The sequence below is a fragment of the Natator depressus genome, chromosome 3 (assembly GCF_965152275.1).
Source record: "Natator depressus isolate rNatDep1 chromosome 3, rNatDep2.hap1, whole genome shotgun sequence".
Lineage (NCBI taxonomy): Eukaryota > Metazoa > Chordata > Testudines > Cheloniidae > Natator > Natator depressus.
This window is the reverse complement of record NC_134236.1, coordinates 101,119,757-101,138,510: the sequence shown is the minus strand read 5'-3', so window position 1 is coordinate 101,138,510 and position 18,754 is coordinate 101,119,757. Positions and strand designations below refer to the sequence as shown.

General features: G+C 41.9%; 1 protein-coding gene across 1 annotated transcript in view; it reads right to left on the bottom strand.

Moving 5' to 3' along the window:
• Window positions 1-18,754, bottom strand: part of ENPP1 (ectonucleotide pyrophosphatase/phosphodiesterase 1) — a 77,017-nt gene that overhangs the window by 38,554 nt on the left and 19,709 nt on the right. Inside the window, exons 2-6 of the mRNA XM_074948444.1 lie at window positions 6,428-6,500; window positions 5,202-5,318; window positions 4,265-4,390; window positions 3,787-3,847; window positions 1,153-1,250 (exon numbers count right to left, since the gene is read on the bottom strand). Of these exons, the coding sequence (XP_074804545.1) occupies window positions 1,153-1,250; window positions 3,787-3,847; window positions 4,265-4,390; window positions 5,202-5,318; window positions 6,428-6,500 (475 nt within the window). The remainder of the gene's footprint in view (window positions 1-1,152; window positions 1,251-3,786; window positions 3,848-4,264; window positions 4,391-5,201; window positions 5,319-6,427; window positions 6,501-18,754) is intronic.

The following is an 18,754-nucleotide window of genomic DNA, read 5'->3' as shown; positions in this document are numbered from 1 at the left end:
CACTTTCAAATTCTCTCCCAGTTCCTCCCTATTTGTCAAAAATCAAATCTAGAACAGCCTCTCCCCTGGTAGCTGTCTCCACCTTCTGAAATAAAAAATTGTCTCCAAAACATTCCAAGAATTTATTGGATAATCTGTGCCCTGCTGTGTTATTTTCCCCAACAGAAGTCTGGGTAGCTGAAGTCCCCCATCACCACCAACTCCTGTGCTTTAGATGATTTTGTTAGCTGGTTAAAAAAGCCTCATCCACTTCTTCTTCCTGGTTAGGTGGCCTGTAATAGACTCCTAGCGTGACATCACCCTTGCTTTTTACCCCTTTTATCCTTACCCAGAGACTTTCAACAAGTCTGTCTCCTATTTCCATCTCAATCCAAGTGTACACATTTTTAATATATAAGGAGAGAATGTTTTCATTGTTATTTTTAGGTAAACAGAATGTAGTCCCTCCAGATTGTAATTTGGACAGCACAGCAAGCCTGACATTGCTACTCAGGCAAGAAGTACCATGGGATTTTTACAAGCGGCCAAGAGTTTGGTTGTATGCCTTATGTTTAAACTATCCTTATAGTTATAAGGGATAAAAACTTTGGGCTTTTTTTAAAAAAGAAAACAACAAAGTTCATATTCTGTAAAACACCCCAAAACCTGTGGAAAAATGCACTAAGACTACAGCCGGTTCTGGTCACTCATTCATTTAACAAAATGAAACTCCTCCCTCAAATGTTATCACTTTCCTACTCCATGCATCAGGTCTTACATTTTAGTACTCATTTCTCATATTTTCTCCACCTCGATTTCCTTTTCAAAATATTGAAATGCTTTCTACCCCTCTTTCCATTATTTTGTCACCTCCGCACCAAAATACAAGTCACTCTGCAGGCTGAATCATACTTTAGAATTGGTATGGAGTCAAAACATCACATTAACTAGTTTATTTTTCACAACAATGTAAATTCATTGCAAAATTAGCACTGCTTAACCACAGAAAGGGCTGCTCAACCATTTTCAGTCTCTCACTGAGAGCCCAAAGAATACTTGGCCAGCTCCTGGTGAAGTGTTTAAAAGAGTTCTCCTTGTACTCTTAAAACAATGGACAGCTTAGATTTTTCTAATTAAGCGTCATGTTATTGTCTAGACAGAGAATTTACTCACGTAATTTGCTAACAACAGGAAGAAGTTCACCCCATGTGTGCAAATACTCTGCTCTGAAGCCATCCAAAGAAAACAACAAAACTGGGGGTTTCGTAAACCTGAGCAATTAGAAATGAGAGTTAAAAAAAAAACCATGGAATTTAATATCTGTACAGTGTTTTTTCAGTGTAAAGAACTAAACAGATGCTCATTAATGTTCACAATTAGAGCCGGGCAGAAATTTTTCAAAGTTTGTTTGCTGAAAAATGCAGTTTCAGTCAACCAGAAACTATTCATAAATTTGACCTGATAGTTTCTGCTGGAGAAAAGTTTTTCAAGGTCAGCAAAGTTTGTCTTTCAGCCCTTTTATAAGGTTTAGCCCAATGGGTAACATACTTGCCTGGGCCATGAGAGATGGGGTTTGAAGCTCCACTCTGGGGCAGAGACTTGAACTCAGATCTTCCCTCTTCCAGACCAGCACTCTAACAGCCAGGCTATAGGTCGTTCTACAGTTAATTGATCATTCTCACTCCTGTTGGAGCTGGTCAACTTTGTATAAATGCTTAAAAGTCAATTGAGCCAAATAGCAAGAATAACTCGATAGCCTGGTGATTAAGGCACTCACCTTGGAGGTAAGAGATGTGGATTCAAAGTCCTCCACTGAATCAGCCAGAGAAATGATTGGAATCTACATATCTTGCCCCCTTGAGCAAGCCTACCCTGAAACTTAAGGATGTCTGACACATTCTTTCTCCACCACCACAGGAAAAGACAAGGATTTTTCTTTTCAAAAGAAAATAAATTTATCCCTTTGCATAAATTGTGTAGATCCTGATCCTGCAGAGACTTCCGTGCAAGCATGTGACATTCCCATTGAAGTCTGTGGGATTACTCAGGTGAATAAAGTTAAGCACAATTAAGCGTAAGTATTTATAGGATCACAGCCTTATTCTACTCTGGATCATCAGAACCCACCCAATGCAACCCAAAACAAAGAATTAAGAGTGATTTAAAAGCACAATATATGCAAGTATGACAAGGAAACACCAATTGTTGTTTCTTAAGTAAGGCTACATTAGGAAACACTTTGACATACACTCAAAATACAAAAAAGTCCAGTTGTTGTAGAGACCCGAGAGCAATTCTATTAGCTCATTTAAGTATTTCATATGTAATAACCCAACTGATCCACATAATGGGAACAAATTAGGAAGAGATGGGCAAAAAATATTTTTAAAATTATTTCATTTGGAGTTAAGTAGGGACTGTGAAGACATCTGCACAGTGGTCCCAAACACCCATGCATGTGACATATCCATAGTAAATATAACACAGCTATTTTGGTTTCAGAAGCCAGTGCTCACAGCCCAGACTGAATCCCAAACAAGGCTTGAATGGCAAAATTCCCCAAACCTCAAGTAAATAATTTTCTGTTGGCTAGTGTAACTATCCTTATGTTTCAAAGCCAGTTTTACTAAATTGCTAGATGAGGCTTGGTCCTCCAAGATAAAAACCAAACCAAAAAAAACAAACAAAAATTCCGAGAGCTGGAACTGATTTAATCTACAAAGTAGACTAACTATAGGAGCTACACAAATCTTGGCAGTTCCATAGGTGACATTTTATACACATTTTTAAGGAACTAATTTGCATACTGTAGATAATTTGCATATGATCATAAAATTCCATGTACGGTCAATACACCTTCCACCTAGCAGTGGTGGTACGTAGGCCATGGAGCTGCCCAAAACCTAATGCTTATCAGGACGTCATCTGGGGTTGCTGGATTAGGTGGGTGGATTCTAGGGTGCTGGGGCTGGAGCATGTATAGGGTAGTTGGGAAGTTGCCTGAGTACTGCTCAGGGGGCACTGGGGTAGGTGTGTAGTAGGAGTTGAAGGAGTTGAATGTTGTGCTGACTGGGAGGGCAGCTGTGTCTGGCTGGGGTCAGTACTGAGCCCCCTTAACTTCTGGCCCTGCCAGTGGGATACTAGCTGCTGCTGCAACCCCTTAATTTCCTCTCACTGCTGCTGGACTCTTCCATGCTCAACTCCCACTGGGGAAGCAGCCACAGGAGAGTCCTATGGGCCACGTGGCTTCTTGTCCCCATGCTTCACAGTGGCCTCTAGCAACCAAAAGGGCCCACTGCTGCTCCAGCTTACAGGTCAGCCAGAGGTAAGATTTGGGCTGAGCTGCAGGTAGGGATGACAAGGCATGCAAGATGCATGACACTTCATAGCCCTGAATAATACTTCAGTTGACTCCCACGCCTCTCTAGCTGGTTGCACAGAGCACAATTATTTTTAGTTCATAAGTCTGGAATATCTACCATTTATACCACAGCAAAAATTTGTTACCTTAAAAGACCCAATGCTGCATGATTCTGAGATGGAAGAAGTGAGCACCCAGCACCTTGCAGGATTGGACATTTATTGGAGATTGTTGTAAAATGGTGCTTGTATATTGAACCTTTTACCAGGATAAGAACACCTATATTTGTAATGTTACTGATACACTATAAAGAATAATGGAATATAATTACTATTCAGAGACTGCTGAGCTGAGGAGTGGTTTATTTGATTGTAAACTGAGAGAACATTACTCTTAAAAATATTGTTCTAAATGCAAACTTCCAAATAAAGAGAGACTATCCTTACCCAGCTGGGCACTGGGGTTCATTTATGTCCTCACATTTTTCTTCAATCCAACTTTTCGCTCCTAAAATAGGTATAGTCACATTAAGAAATATTGTACAGTTCTCATATTAAATTAAATAAAACTGATCTGCTAAATGTCCATCACAATATCTCAAAACAAAAAGACAAAAACAAAACAAAAAAGGGCATAAAACTTTTCTTTCAGTTTTCACACCGTTAGGAAGCAAGGCCAGGAGTTCTCAGGTAGCATCATTACTTGTAGTAATCTTAATAGTGAGAACTTGGCAGCCATTAGCAAAAAGTTGGCCAGAAATCAAACAACAATGGTAACAAGATCTAAAGATTTGAAAAAGTGAGAAAACTAGGGCATGCTCTAGACACAAGTTTTGTACTGTTATCATTATTCCTGCTTCGTAACTTTTCTATTGTTCCTTTCAAACAAGCAGGGTGAGGTTGGAAAGGTAAAATGGGAATTTACCTTGGCAAACTATATAATAATTGACACAACAATCTTTGTTTTCCACACAATCGTCTGAACAGGAGCAACGATTCTCTGGCCGCCTCTTCTCTCCACACCGGAACTTATTGCAGGTCCATATATGAGCTACAATCAAAAATCAAATGCAAAAAGTACAATTTTTAGTTCTTGTCTACATGCAGATTTATATGAGTAGTTTCTGTAGCTAGAATTTTTTTTTTTTTTTTTAATGTTGACAGAAAGCCGCCCTATCGACCAACCCTCCTCCTTTTTGATCCGGGCTTGGGACCGGAACCATCCAATATGAACAATCTGGATTTAGACAAGGGAGATTGTGCACAGATGCTAATTTCACCCTGAGATGGACTATTGAGAACACAATTGAATTCCCAAGGTAGTCTTGCCATCAATTTTGTGGACTCTCAAAAGGCATTTGATAGTGTAAACAGAAACTGTGGAAATTGTGGAACAATGTGGAATTCCAACAAAAATTAATTAACATTATGAAGGCATTCTATGCCAACTCAAAATGCTGCATTAAAATGGATTGAGTAAGCCATTCAGGATTAAGACAGGTGTAAGGCAGGGGTGCATCCTGTCTCCTTTTGTGTTTATGCTAAGTCATTGACTATGGATTAATACAATGCAACAGTGATACATATTGCCTAAAATGGAACAAATCAAGTCTATTTGATCTAGACTTAATAACAGTAACCACTGTAGCTTCATCAATTAAAGCAATAGTGGAATCACTAGCATAGACAGATCAATGGCATTTTAACCACAATGTTCTTAAAGCAGGTCTAAGCAACACGGTGTTTAAACCGTCAGTAGCTGCTGATGACCTGTCTTCACTAGCACTCCCGCCGGTGGTGCTAACTTATAAGGTAGATGATGTAACTGTTTCCCTTTGTCTCCCCAATGTTTTCACCCTTACCTGGCTGTATACATGCTTCCTGGAAATCTAAGCAGCAATTTCCAAGTTTGACGCAATCTCTATCACAACGGCAGTTTCCAAATGTCCTTTCAAAGCAACGGCCTTTGCAAGTTTTGACTGAAATATTGGACAGTGTCATTACTTTCAGTAATCTCAGTATTAGGAATTTAGCAGCTATTAGCAAAAAGTAGGGCAGAACTCAAACAACAGTGGTAACAAGATCTAAATATCTGCAAAGGACAGAAAACTAGCACCCGCTCTAGACACAGACTTTGTATCATTATAATTATTCCAGCTAGAGGTATGATTAAAGACTAAAAGTATTATGATTAACATTGCTTCATGTCTTTTCTATTGTTTCTTTCAAACGAGCAGTGTGTAGCTATTAGGATGCTGTTGGGGAATACGAGGTGAGAATTTAGAGGTCAATGGCTAAACATTAATACTGAATTGGTCAATATGCCTAGAACATCAATAAGATCATTGTAGGGAATGATACAGCTATATTGTACCACTATTTAGACAGATGTGTTTATTCTAGTTTTCTAATATCCTGTGGTTGCCTAAAGTTAGATATCATGGTGATTGGCATATTAAATATATATTAGGCAGCTGGTTTATTTCCTGATAAATAAAATCACATGTACTAGCCCCCATCTACAAGGTCTGATATAAGCATTTCACAGTTACTAAAAGAGAAAAACAAATAGAGGATGGAAGTCAACTACTGAATCAAGAGTCCACCTCATCTCCTGCTGCTGATCAGTTCATCGGTCACGAAAAAATCTTGGTTCTCTCTGCAAAGCCTGAGTAAAATGGTAGAATACCAAATGGATTCCAGTGGGGATTTAACAGTAATTGGAGTATCAGGGTAAATACCATCACAGGATTATTGGCTGAGCTTGAAAAGGCCTTACACTCAACTCAATAGCATTTCTGTGTTCTGAGTCTGGTCAGAATCTGTCACAATCCACTCCCTCTTGGATTTCTTTGATGGAGGATTTACTCATTTCACTAGTCAAATTGTTTCCTCATTTATTCCAGTTCCTAGAATACAACCTCCCACAGGCAAGTCCTCGGATGAATGTGCTAGCAATTGAAACTACTTCAGGTAAGGCACACAACTGTCTTTCCCTGCAACATAAGGATGGTACTCTGATAACTTCATGATGAATTTTAAAAAGGAATTGCTCAGACTATTTATATTGGAGAATTGCATTAATTACCATCTCTTGAACAGCTAGGCTTCAGTCCAAATATACATCCTAGGATTATGGTTAGCACACAGGCAGACAGTACCTGTAATATGGGAAAGAAAATAAAAACTGAGTTAAATGTCACTGTAGGATCATTTTGAAACCCCACTTTTAGGTAATGAAAATCTAGTTATCCAGTCTATATGAAGCCATGCATAAATTTACAGATTAGGAGACCAATCCCATAGCCAATCACACAAGTAGTCTTTACTTGTGCAAGTAATCCTGTTGATTTCAATGAGACCATTCACATAAATCAAGACTGTAGGACTGGGCCTTTACTTCTTTCACATTCCTTACAAAAATATTAGCACCAGATACTGTCCTATGTCAATTGCTTACAACGCTTTTCCTTCCCCAAAATGAAAAAGTTGATTTTCAATGCTTCTGTGACTGGTGCCTAGAACGGCCTACACCGAGAATGCCACGCTCAGGACAGACTGCAAGAAACAGGGCAGAAACACACCAAAAACTGGTGATTTATTCTATAATTAGATTCACCAAGCCAATAACAAAAGAGGTTCTGTAGAACCACACACCAGTAAAAAGCGGCCGCCAGTACCAGCCTGTAGCCGCAACAGCACTTCAACGTCGGTGCCCCTTTCACACACATACCCTGGGCCACCGCCCCAGGGCCAGCGATTTAAAAGGGCCTAGAGCTGCAGCATCGGCAGGAGCCCTGAGCCCTTTAAATCACCGCTGGAGCCCCGGGCAGCATGGGCCAGGCAGCACGGATGGGCTGGCTGGGGGATGCTCACCCCCCACCCTACTCCTTCCACCTGAGGCTCCCCCTGTTCTGGTGGGGCCAGAGCTGGCCCCCGTACCGGTAAGAGTTCAATTTTTCTTTCACCCCTGTTGTCAGCCAATCCTTAGTAACTAACTAAAGATGTATTAATAAAAGAAAAAAGTTACTGAATGGTTAAAGAATCATATACGTTACAAGAGATTGCTAAATCTGAATGGTTAAAGAATCATATACGTTACAAGAGATTGCTAAATCCTCAGATCGGAATTGTAGCATTGATGGTGAATATTCTGGTTTGCACAACAGTCTCTCTGGAATCTTTTCAACAGGTCAGAATCCAAAGGCAGCTTATATGTAGAGTCTGTTAGAGTCATTCCATGGATTTTGCAGGGTATTCCAAGTAACTTCTTGGAAAATCTTAGTCCCACATCTTAAGCTTTACCTCTTTAAAGGTCAGCATACTGGAGATGCAGAATCAGGCCAGAGATTTCTCTTTTGTAGCTGAAACAAGCTGTCAAGTGTTTTGAGCACAGCATGTGACCACAGCTCCTATTTTGTCAGCACACACTGACCCATCCTTTGAAGTTAACATTCCAGTTCCTGTGCATACACAGGTAATCTGGTTACACTGATTTATAGATGGGAACTGCCTGCCATTCATTATAACAGGGATAGATAAACTGAAGACACTATAGGTAATATTATGAGTTTCCTGCAGTGTCTCACATCTTTGATCTTCAGATTAACTGGACACAGTCACATGCATAATATAAAGGCAATTAAGACAGGAAAGGGATTTAGAAGAAATTAAATTAGCTTGTTGATGCTAAAAGGAAGTAGGTAACCTCAGAAAAATACACTTAGTATCTACTCTGATTCTTATCAATACAAGTAAACAAGTTAGAGCAGGGGTCACAACCTTTGGCACCCGGCCACTCAGGGTAAAGCCACTGGTGGGCCGGGCCAGTTTGTTTATCTGGAGCCACTGCAGGCATGGAGCCCTGCAGCTCCCACTGGCCATGGTTCACTTTTCCCGGCCAATGGGAGCTGTGGGAAGCAGTGGCTAGCATGTCCCTCATCCCGCACCCCTTTGGGGTGGCAAGAGCAGGTGGAAAACAGAAGGGGAAAAACGGTTTTAGGAAACAAAGTTTCAGATTTCAGGTAAATATTTCCTGGAAAGACTAGCCTTTATCTACTTGATGAAACTGTGCTCTGGGGGAAGGGAGGAGTCGTCAAGGAAACAAGTTGCAGAATTAGTCCTTTGACTGTAATGTTATGGATTAATTATGTATTATGCTGTGGTGAAAATATTTTCAATACTTTACGAGCTCATGGCTCAGTTAACTATGAGCTCTTTAAAGAAAAAAGATTTTTATAGTTAGCTACAGATATTCGAGTTCACAAAACAGGTAACAGACAGTATGAAGGCAACCCCTTGAATTTGTAGCATAAGAACGGCCATACTGTGTCACACCAAAGGTCCATCTAGCCCAGTATCCTGTCTTCCAACAGTGGCCAATGCCAGGTGCCCCAGAAGGAATGAACAGAACAGGTAACCATCAAGTGATCCATCCCCTGTCGCCCATTCCCAGCTTCTGGTAAACAGACGCAAGGGACACCATTGCTGCCCATCCTGGCTAATAGTCATTGATGGACCTAGCCTTCATGAACTTATCTAGTTCTTTTTTGAACCCTGTTATAGTCTGCACCTTAACAACATCCTCTGACAAAGTTCCACAGGCTGACTGTGCATTTTGTGAAGAAATGTTTCCTTTTGTTTGTTTTAAACATGCTACCTATTAATTTCAGTTGGTGATCCTTAGTGTTTGTGTTATGAGGAGTAAATAACACTTCTTTATTTTCTCCACAGCAGTCATGATTTTATAGACCTCTATCATATCCCCCCTTAGTCATATAGACCTCTATCATATCCCCCTCTTTTCCAAGCTGAAAAGTCCCAGTCTTATTAATCTCTCCTCATATAGAAGCTGTACCATACCCCTAATCATTTTTGTTGCCATTTTCTGTACCTTTTCCAATTCCAATATATCTTTTTTGAGATGGGGCGAACAGATCTGCATGCACTATTCAAGATGTGGGTGTACCATGGATTTAAATAGAGGCAATATGATATTTTCTGTCTTATTATCATTCCCTTTCCTAATGATTCCCAACATTCTGTTAACTTTTTTGACTGCCGCTGCACAGTGAGTGGATGTTTTAAGAGAACTATCCACAATGACTCCAAGATCTCTTTCTTGAGTGGTAACAGCTAATTTAGACCCCATCATTTTATATGTATAGTTGGGATTGTTTTCCAATGTGCATTACTTTGCATTTAGCAGCCCTGAATTTCATCTGCCATTTTGTTGCCCAGTCACCCAGTTTTTTGAGATGCCTTTGTAGCTCTTCACAGTCTGCTTTGGACTTAACTATCTTAAGTAGTTTTGTATCATCTGCAAATTTTGCCACCTCACTGTTTACCCCTTTTTCCAAATCATTTATGGATATTTGAACAGTACTGGCCCCAGTATAGACCCTTGGGGGGACACCCTATTTACCTCTCTCCATTCTGAAAACTGATCATATATTCCTACCCTTTGTTTCCTACCTTTTAACGAGTTACTGATCCATGAGAGGACTTTCTCTTTTATCTCCTGACAGCTTACTTTGCTTAAAGAGCCTTTAGTGAGGGACCTTGCAAAGGATTTCTGAAAATCTAAGTACACTATATCCACTGGATCCCCTTGGCCCACATACTTGTTGACCCCCCTCAAAGAATTCTAGGTTAATGGTGAGGCATGATTTCCCTTTACAAAAATTCAGAGATCACTCTGGATTTATGATCTCCAATCTATTAAGAAACATTAAAAAGAATACGTGGATGTGGTACAGTACACGTCAGAATTACACAGCCCCTGACTAATGACACTTAACAGACAATACAAGTTCATATTCAATTAAAAGAAACATTTAGAAACAATCCATTTAACTATGGCATCAAAGCCATACAACAAAACAAATGTAAATGCAGTACCACCAGCTCTAAAGTGGTAATATTACAATGCATAAACAAACAACCTGAAGATGTTTAGATAAAACCTAGATGAGACATAACTACCACAACACCATCCATAAATCATTGGTGTTATTTTGGCAGCTAACCACTCCATCTTGTACCTCCAAATAATAGGACTATAACTCATCTTAACAAGCAGTACCCACAATATGATCCTGGTCACCAGAGTAAATGAATCCTTCACTGTGGTCAGGAAGTCTGGTTTGAGCATTGGCCTGCTAAACCCAGTGTTGTGAGTTCAATCCTTGAGGGGGTCATTTAGGGATCTGGGGCAAAAATTGGGGATTGGCCCTGCTTTGAGCAGCTGGTTGGACTAGATGACCTCCTGAGGTCCCTTCCAACCCTGATATTCTATATACAAAAGGTCAGACTAGATGATTTAATGGTTCAAATAGTAATGTTACTGTTGAGTTGCACTGATTCATGTTCTGGGGTCCTCATGAATGCCAAATGCCAAATTCTGGGGTCCTCATGAATGCCAGCTTCACAGCACCACAAACCACAAACACATTACAAAAATAGTCTTCTGTTTAAGACAAGCCAGAAACTCACAGTAAATACACAGCATGGAAAAAAAACTTGGGACAGATCCTCAGCTGGTGAACTATGCTGATTTATACTAACTGAGGATCTGCATACTTGCATTCACCCATTATCTTGGATACTCATTTACTGGGCTTTTTTTAATTAGTCTCATTATCTTTTTAAGTTACACCATCATAAAAAAAGCACTTTTTCATTCCTGCGATGTTGTATAGCAATCGTTTCTATTACAGAATCTGAAGGCTACCATATTTTATTTCTGTAGCTTAAAAGTAAGGCTTGCTGAAGAGGGATGGATGTCTCAGTAGCTTGGTAAAGGGACATTTCACCCACAAACTGCCAACCAACTCCAACACAGCAAAAGAAAATTGTTACCGCCTAACATTTAGTAATTTATGTGGATCTGAATTAAGGGTCTGACCCAGCACCTACTGAAGTCAATAGGAGCCTGGTGCAAGTGCTAGAGGAGCCAACTGGGGGGGAGCTTTTCTTGATCTGCTGCTCACAAACCGGGAAGAATTAGTGGGGGAAGCAAAAGTGGATGGGAATCTGGGGGGCAGTGACCATGAGTTGGTCGAGTTCAGGATCCTGACGCAGGGAAGAAAGGTTCGCACCAGGATACGGACCCTGGACTTCAGGAAAGCAGACTTCGACTCCCTCAGGGAACTGATGGGTAGGATCCCCTGGGGGACTAACATGAAGGGGAAAGGAGTCCAGGAGAGCTGGCTGTATTTCAAGGAATCCCTGTTGAGGTTACAGGGACAAACCATCCCGATGAGTCGAAAGAATAGTAAATATGGCAGGCGACCAGCTTGGCTTAACGGTGAAATCCTAGCGGATCTTAAACATAAAAAAGAAGCTTACAAGAAGTGGAAGGTTAGACATATGACCAGGGATGAGTATAAAAATATTGCTCGGGCATGTAGGAATGAAATCAGGAGGGCCAAATCGCACCTGGAGCTGCAGCTAGCAAGAGATGTCAAGAGTAACAAGAAGGGTTTCTTCAGGTATGTTGGCAACAAGAAGAAAGCCAAGGAAAGCGTGGGCCCCTTACTGAATGAGGGAGGCAACCTAGTGACAGAGGATGTGGAAAAAGCTAATGTACTCAATGCTTTTTTTGCCTCTGTCTTCACGAACAAGGTCAGCTCCCAGACTGCTGCGCTGGGCGTCACGACATGGGGAGTAGATGGCCAGCCCTCAGTGGAGAAAGAGGTGGTTAGGGACTATTTAGAAAAGCTGGACGTGCACAAGTCCATGGGGCCGGACGAGTTGCATCCGAGAGTGCTAAAGGAATTGGCGGATGTGATTGCAGAGCCATTGGCCATTATCTTTGAAAACTCGTGGCGAACGGGGGAAGTCCCGGATGACTGGAAAAAGGCTAATGTAGTGCCAATCTTTAAAAAAGGGAAGAAGGAGGATCCTGGGAACTACAGGCCAGTCAGCCTCACCTCAGTCCCCGGAAAAATCATGGAGCAGGTCCTCAAGGAATCAATCCTGAAGCACTTACACGAGAGGAAAGTGATCAGGAATAGTCAGCATGGATTCACCAAGGGAAGGTCATGCCTGACTAATCTAATCGCCTTCTATGATGAGATTACTGATTCTGTGGATGAAGGGAAAGCAGTGGATGTATTGTTTCTTGACTTTAGCAAAGCTTTTGACACGGTCTCCCACAGTATTCTTGTCAGCAAGTTAAAGAAGTATGGGCTGGATGAATGCACTATAAGGTGGGTAGAAAGTTGGCTAGATTGTCGGGCTCAACGGGTAGTGATCAATGGCTCCATGTCTAGTTGGCAGCCGGTGTCAAGTGGAGTGCCCCAGGGGTCGGTCCTGGGGCCGGTTTTGTTCAATATCTTCATAAATGATCTGGAGGATGGTGTGGATTGCACTCTCAACAAATTTGCGGATGATACTAAACTAGGAGGAGTGGTAGATACGCTGGAGGGCAGGGATAGGATACAGAGGAACCTAGACAAATTGGAGGATTGGGCCAAAAGAAACATGATGAGGTTCAATAAGGATAAGTGCAGGGTCCTGCACTTAGGACGGAAGAACCCAATGCACCGCTACAGACTAGGGACCGAATGGCTAGGCAGCAGTTCTGCGGAAAAGGACCTAGGGGTTACAGTGGATGAGAAGCTGGATATGAGTCAGCAGTGTGCCCTTGTTGCCAAGAAGGCCAATGGCATTTTGGGATGTATAAGTAGGGGCATAGAGAGCAGATCGAGGGACGTGATCGTTCCCCTCTATTCGACATTGGTGAGGCCTCATCTGGAGTACTGTGTCCACTTTTGGGCCCCACACTACAAGAAGTATGTGGATAAATTGGAGAGAGTCCAGCGAAGGGCAACAAAAATGATTAGGGGTCTGGAGCACATGACTTATGAGGAGAGGCTGAGGGAACTGGGAATGTTTAGTCTACGGAAGAGAAGAATGAGGGGGGATTTGATAGCTGCTTTCAACTACCTGAGAGGTGGTTCCAGAGAGGATGGTTCTAGACTATTCTCAGTGGTAGAAGAGGACAGGACAAGGAGTAATGGTCTCAAGTTGCAGTGGGGGAGGTTTAGGTTGGATATTAGGAAAAACTTTTTCACTAGGAGGGTGGTGAAACACTGGAATGCGTTACCTAGGGAGGTGGTAGAATCTCCTTCCTTGGAAGTTTTTAAGGTCAGGCTTGACAAAGCCCTGGCTGGGATGATTTGATTGGGGATTGGTCCTGCTTTGAGCAGGGGGTTGGACTAGATGACCTCCAGAGGTCCCTTCCAACCCTGATATTCTATGATTCTATGAAGTCAATAGGAGCCTTTCCCTTCAGTGGGGTTTGGATCAGGCCCCCATTTCCACAACATTTAAAATTGCTACTCAGTATACCACTTATGGCCAAGTTTTAGTCCCCACTGCATGGCCTAAGGAAAAGGTTTCATAACACCCATAAAACTGCCATCATTAGGGCAATCTCAGCAGAGAGGCCAAGGACCCGATAGGCAAGGCCCCTGAACAGCCATCTTACTCATCAAGATGCTGCCTCCAGACAAGGGTTGAAGCTCACTGCCAGGACACTATGGCTCCCTGTGCCTGGTCTCTGGATAAACAGTGTATAGAAGTTGTCAAATTAGCACCTTTCATGAGAAGTAAACATGCCAAAAATATAAAGAAAAATTAAAAAAAGAAAAAAAAAGCTGGGGGTGCTTGGTTGTTGGGGAGAAGCATCATATGAATCTAGTCCAAAAGCAGAAGGTAAATAAAGTTAAAAAAAAAACAGAGCTTGGCATCAGTAGAAGTGCCCCTTGACCTTGTCATGTCCTGTAATTTCCAGATATAATTTAGCTGAAATGCCAGAGAGAGTTGCTATGATAAACAGTATTTGAGAAATTTTTCTGTCGTTTTGTTTTGAAAACTATGCTGTTTTTCTTACAAAGACATTTGTGTGTGTTTATTTTGGAACAAAACAAGACACTATTTCCTCTAAGGATGAATCTCTGTCATCTCACTGCTTCCTCTATGTGGGAGGACACAGGAAAAACCTTAGCCTATAAACATGATGGGTGTTGTCAACAGATGATTGGAAAGATGCAAAAGCTGTAATCCAGAAGACATTTGGAAAGATCCTTATTTTGAGTTTGACTGATGGCATAGTGACACCAAGGTTAGGCAGCAGGTTTGCATAGGTCACTCACTAAGGACCTGATCCTGTGGAATTGAAGTCAATGGGCGTTTCACCATTGACTCCAAAGAAGCAGGAACAGAGACTAAGATAGGGATAATGTAAATATTGCAGCTATGACACCCTGGAATTCCAAGGAGCTAAGCCATACCAAACCAGAGAACCACTATCATGGGCCAAGCTGTGGGTGCTCATGCCTAATGATGAAAGCCAGAGTCAGGAACCAGGAGTCAGAGCTGAGGGTCAGAGCCAGAGTCAGGAAACAAGCAGGGCTAGAGTGGACTGGGGCAGGGCAGGAGTATCGCTAGGAACAAGGCAGGCACAGAGGTGATTGCAGCTATGGGCTGGGCTGCTGGGCTTAAGAGCAGACTTGGTGATGCCTCTCAGGGAGTCTGGCTGTAGGTCAGCTAGCTGGTCTCAGGTTCAGCTGCAAGTCCCGATTCCAGACAGTGTCCTACTGGGTGATTTACAGAGAAGTTTCTCACCACTGCTTGCCCCCTGCTATGCTTCCTTTGCTTCCCTGTTCATCCAGAATCTCACTCTCTTGCCCTGTCCTAGCGCTACCCCTCCATCCTTCCTCCTCTCTCTCCACTTTTCTTGTCTACCCCTTCTTTTGCACTGACAGCTCTCTAGTATTCCCCATCCCGATTTCAATCCCAAGAAATCTGATAAAATCATAGTTAATTAGAATCATTTTGAAATAAATGTCTCCTTCCCTCCCCTTCCAACTCCCCACTCTCCCTCTATTGTCCTTCCTTACTTCCTGTACCTACCGTGCACCTAGTGGTCCTTCTCTCACTCTCTACCCTAGTCTTTCCTCTTTCACAGTGTTTTTGTCCCCAGCAAAACTCAACCTCTCCCCAGTTCAACCCCAAGACTTCTTAAGTAAATTTTGGAAAAAAATGCCAACCAAGACACCTGCGTAGTTAACAAAGCCTTAAAGCCTCATGGTTTTATTTATTTAATCCTTGTTTTCCATGGTTTACTGTCTCCAGATGTCATGCCATCTCTATGTATGGGCTAGTCCTGAGGGTCTCACTCTTTCTCCTATGCCAGCTCTACACCACCTAGAGAATTCCCCAACACCTGTGAAATCCTGAGAAAGGAAGATCCACTAGTAGCACACATCAGGTGGAACTTAATATTGTAAGATCTTTGGGGGAACGTAGCATGTCTTATTTTTCAGTAAAATGTAAATACAAACATAGCACAATAGAAATTATGAATAAGAAACAAATAAGAATAAGAAATAAGTCATGTCAAAGAGGAAAACCTGTTCTGCAACCTGCCATAGAAGAGAGGTAGCCTTTAATGATCATGTTGTATAGAGGAAGCTGGGGAGTTACCTGTTTAACACAGAGCAAAGTCTGTCTGTCTTCCATTCAATCTCTTTTTGGAAGTTACAGTGATGTATGGCTCAATAGTTTTATATCGCAAACAGGAAGATACTTGATAGTTCTGTATTCTCCTTTGGCAACATCTGTATCATACCAATCAAATTTCTTGAACTGAAGTTAAGTGAAAAGGCACATGGCCACAGAGATGTGTAGGGAGGGGCAGTCCCATATTGTGTCAGAGCTGGGTAGTTCACTGAATACCCAGTCTTTAGATAAACTGTGGATTGGAACCCCAAAGTGGGTCATGACCCCATTTGAATGGGGTTGCCAGGGCTGTTGTTAAACCAGGGCTGAAGCCAAAGCCCAAGCCCCACCGCCCAGGGCTGAAGCCCTCAAGCTTCAGCGCTTCCCAAGGCGCAGGGGAGGAGGGGCTCAGGCTTTGGTCCCCTTTCCTGGGGTCTTGTAATAATTTTTGTTGTCAGAAGGGGGTCGCGGTACAATGAAGTTTGAGAAACCCTGGATTAATGTATCAAACAGATGTAAATGTAATATTTTATACTTATTTCAGGTTTCTAAGTATTTTTCTTATGCATCTTCAGACAAATTCCCTGACTTCACACTCTTGGCCCATATTAAATGTCTACTTGTAATCTATCATCTCGGGAACGGAGAGAGTGTGAGGTTGGAGGTCAAGTGTTAAAGTCAACACATTGATTCTGTCTGACCACAAGACAGCGCTTGCAAATCTGAAGTGTGGGAGCTGCACATCTGGCGATCCTGGTTACCCTAAAGCAATGCATTTGAGGTGTCTGGATTATCCTTACAGCTATATGCAAAAATATCAGGCGCAAGCTGAAGTTTGCATGTCTGCAACCTCCTTTGAACTGAAAAGGGAGGGTTATTTTTAACAGATGTACATAGTTGTTAGTTCTGCTTCAAAAAGAAACATGGAGAAGGACTAGTCGTGGCATCTAAACTAAAACACTCCCAAAACTATTATTAGCATCTGTCAGGGTTCCTTCCCCACTCTGAACTCTAGCGTTCAGATGTGGGGACCTGCATGAAAACCTCCTAAGCTTACTTTTACCAGCTTAGGTTAAAACTTCCCCAAGGTACAAATTATTTTACCCTTTGCCCTTGGACTTCCACTGCCATCACCAAATGTTTATCTGGGCTTATTGGGAAAACGTTGTTTGGAAACATCTTTCCCCCCAAAATCCTCCCAACCCTTGCACCCCACTTCCTGGGGAAGGTTTGGTAAAAATCCTCACCAATTTGCATAGGTGACCACAGACCCAAACCCTTGGATCTGAGAACAATGAAAAAAGCATTCAGTTCTTGAAAAGAAACATTTTAATAGAAGAAACAGTAAAAAGAATCACCTCTGTAAAATCAGGATGGTAAATACCTTACAGGGTAATTAGATTCAAAACATAGAGAATCCCTCTAGGCAAAACTTTAAGTTACAAAAAGACACACAGACAGGAATATTCATTCTATTCAGCACAACTTAATTTCTCAGCCATTTAAAGAAATCATAATCTAACGCATCTCTAGCTAGATCACTTACTAAGTTCTAAGACTCCATTCCTGTTCTGTCCCAGGCAAAAGCATCACACAGACAGACCCTTTGTTTTTTTCCTCCCCCCAGCTTTTGAAAGTATCTTGTCTCCTCATTGGTCATTTTGGTCAGGTGCCAGCAAGGTTATCCTAGCTTCTTAACCCTTTGCAGGTGACAGGATTTTTTCTCTGGCCAGGAGGGATTTTAAAGGGGTTTACCCTTTCCTTATATTTATGATAGCATCTAAACTGAACATTCCAAGACTATTATTGCACACTATTTCCACCTAAGGTTATTCAAGGGGGAAGAACCCTTAAAAGTAGCTGAAGTCATTGTCAGCCATTATGAACAGCCTTTTGGGGAGTTTACCACGGAGTGATAACTTTTCATATGATAGGTTTCAGAGTAACAGCCGTGTTAGTCTGTATTCACAAAAAGAAAAGGAGGACTTGTGGCACCTTAGAGACTAACCAATTCATTTGAGCATAAGCTTTCGTGAGCTACAGCTCACTTCATCGGATGCATACTGTGGAAAATTTCGTGAGCTGTAGCTCACGAAAGCTTATGCTCAAATAAATTGGTTAATCTCTAAGGTGCCATAAGTCCTCCTTTTCTTTTTTCATATGATGGGGCATTTCTTTACATTTACCTGTGGGAGACACTGACATACAAAGCTTTCTAAATACTTAAACACAAATACATCACAGACTGCTTTGGCAGCCAGAGAGATGACAAACTGATTTCAGCAGAAAAAGAAACAAAAAAGGTAAAATGAAGGATTAAATACTTAGGATTTAAAATGTTTGCCACATAGATCATAATATCCTGCAGTACCATTACAGCTGCTGGGGTTTTTTCCCCATTCACTTCTTGCCAATATAAAATATAGACTGTTAGCAAATGGAGAGGAAATTCAGAAAAGTAAAGGATTTACTTCCTGTCTAATTTTTAAAAGGAAAGGAAGCAAATGGTGCTGTTGTTTAATCATGAGGGAAGTTCTGTTGAAACTTCAATGAAAACAGAGCTGAAAAGTGATCTTTGTGTGTTAGAAAAGGTCAATAGACCTTTTCAAAGACTATTCTTAATCCCAGCAGGGTTGACAACTTTCTAACCACACAAAACCGAGCACCCTAACCCTGCCCCTTTCTCCAAGGCCCTGTCCTGCTCCTTCCCCCTGGCTCTGCCCCCAACTCACTCCATTCCCCCTCCCTCAGTGGCTCGCTCTCCCCCACTGTCTCACTTTCACTGGGCTGGGGCACGGGGTTCGGGTGTGGGAGGGAGTGAGGTCTCTAACTGGGGGTGTGGGCTCTGGAATGGGGCCAGAAATGAGGAGTTTATGATACAGAAGGGGGCTCCAGGCTGGGGCAG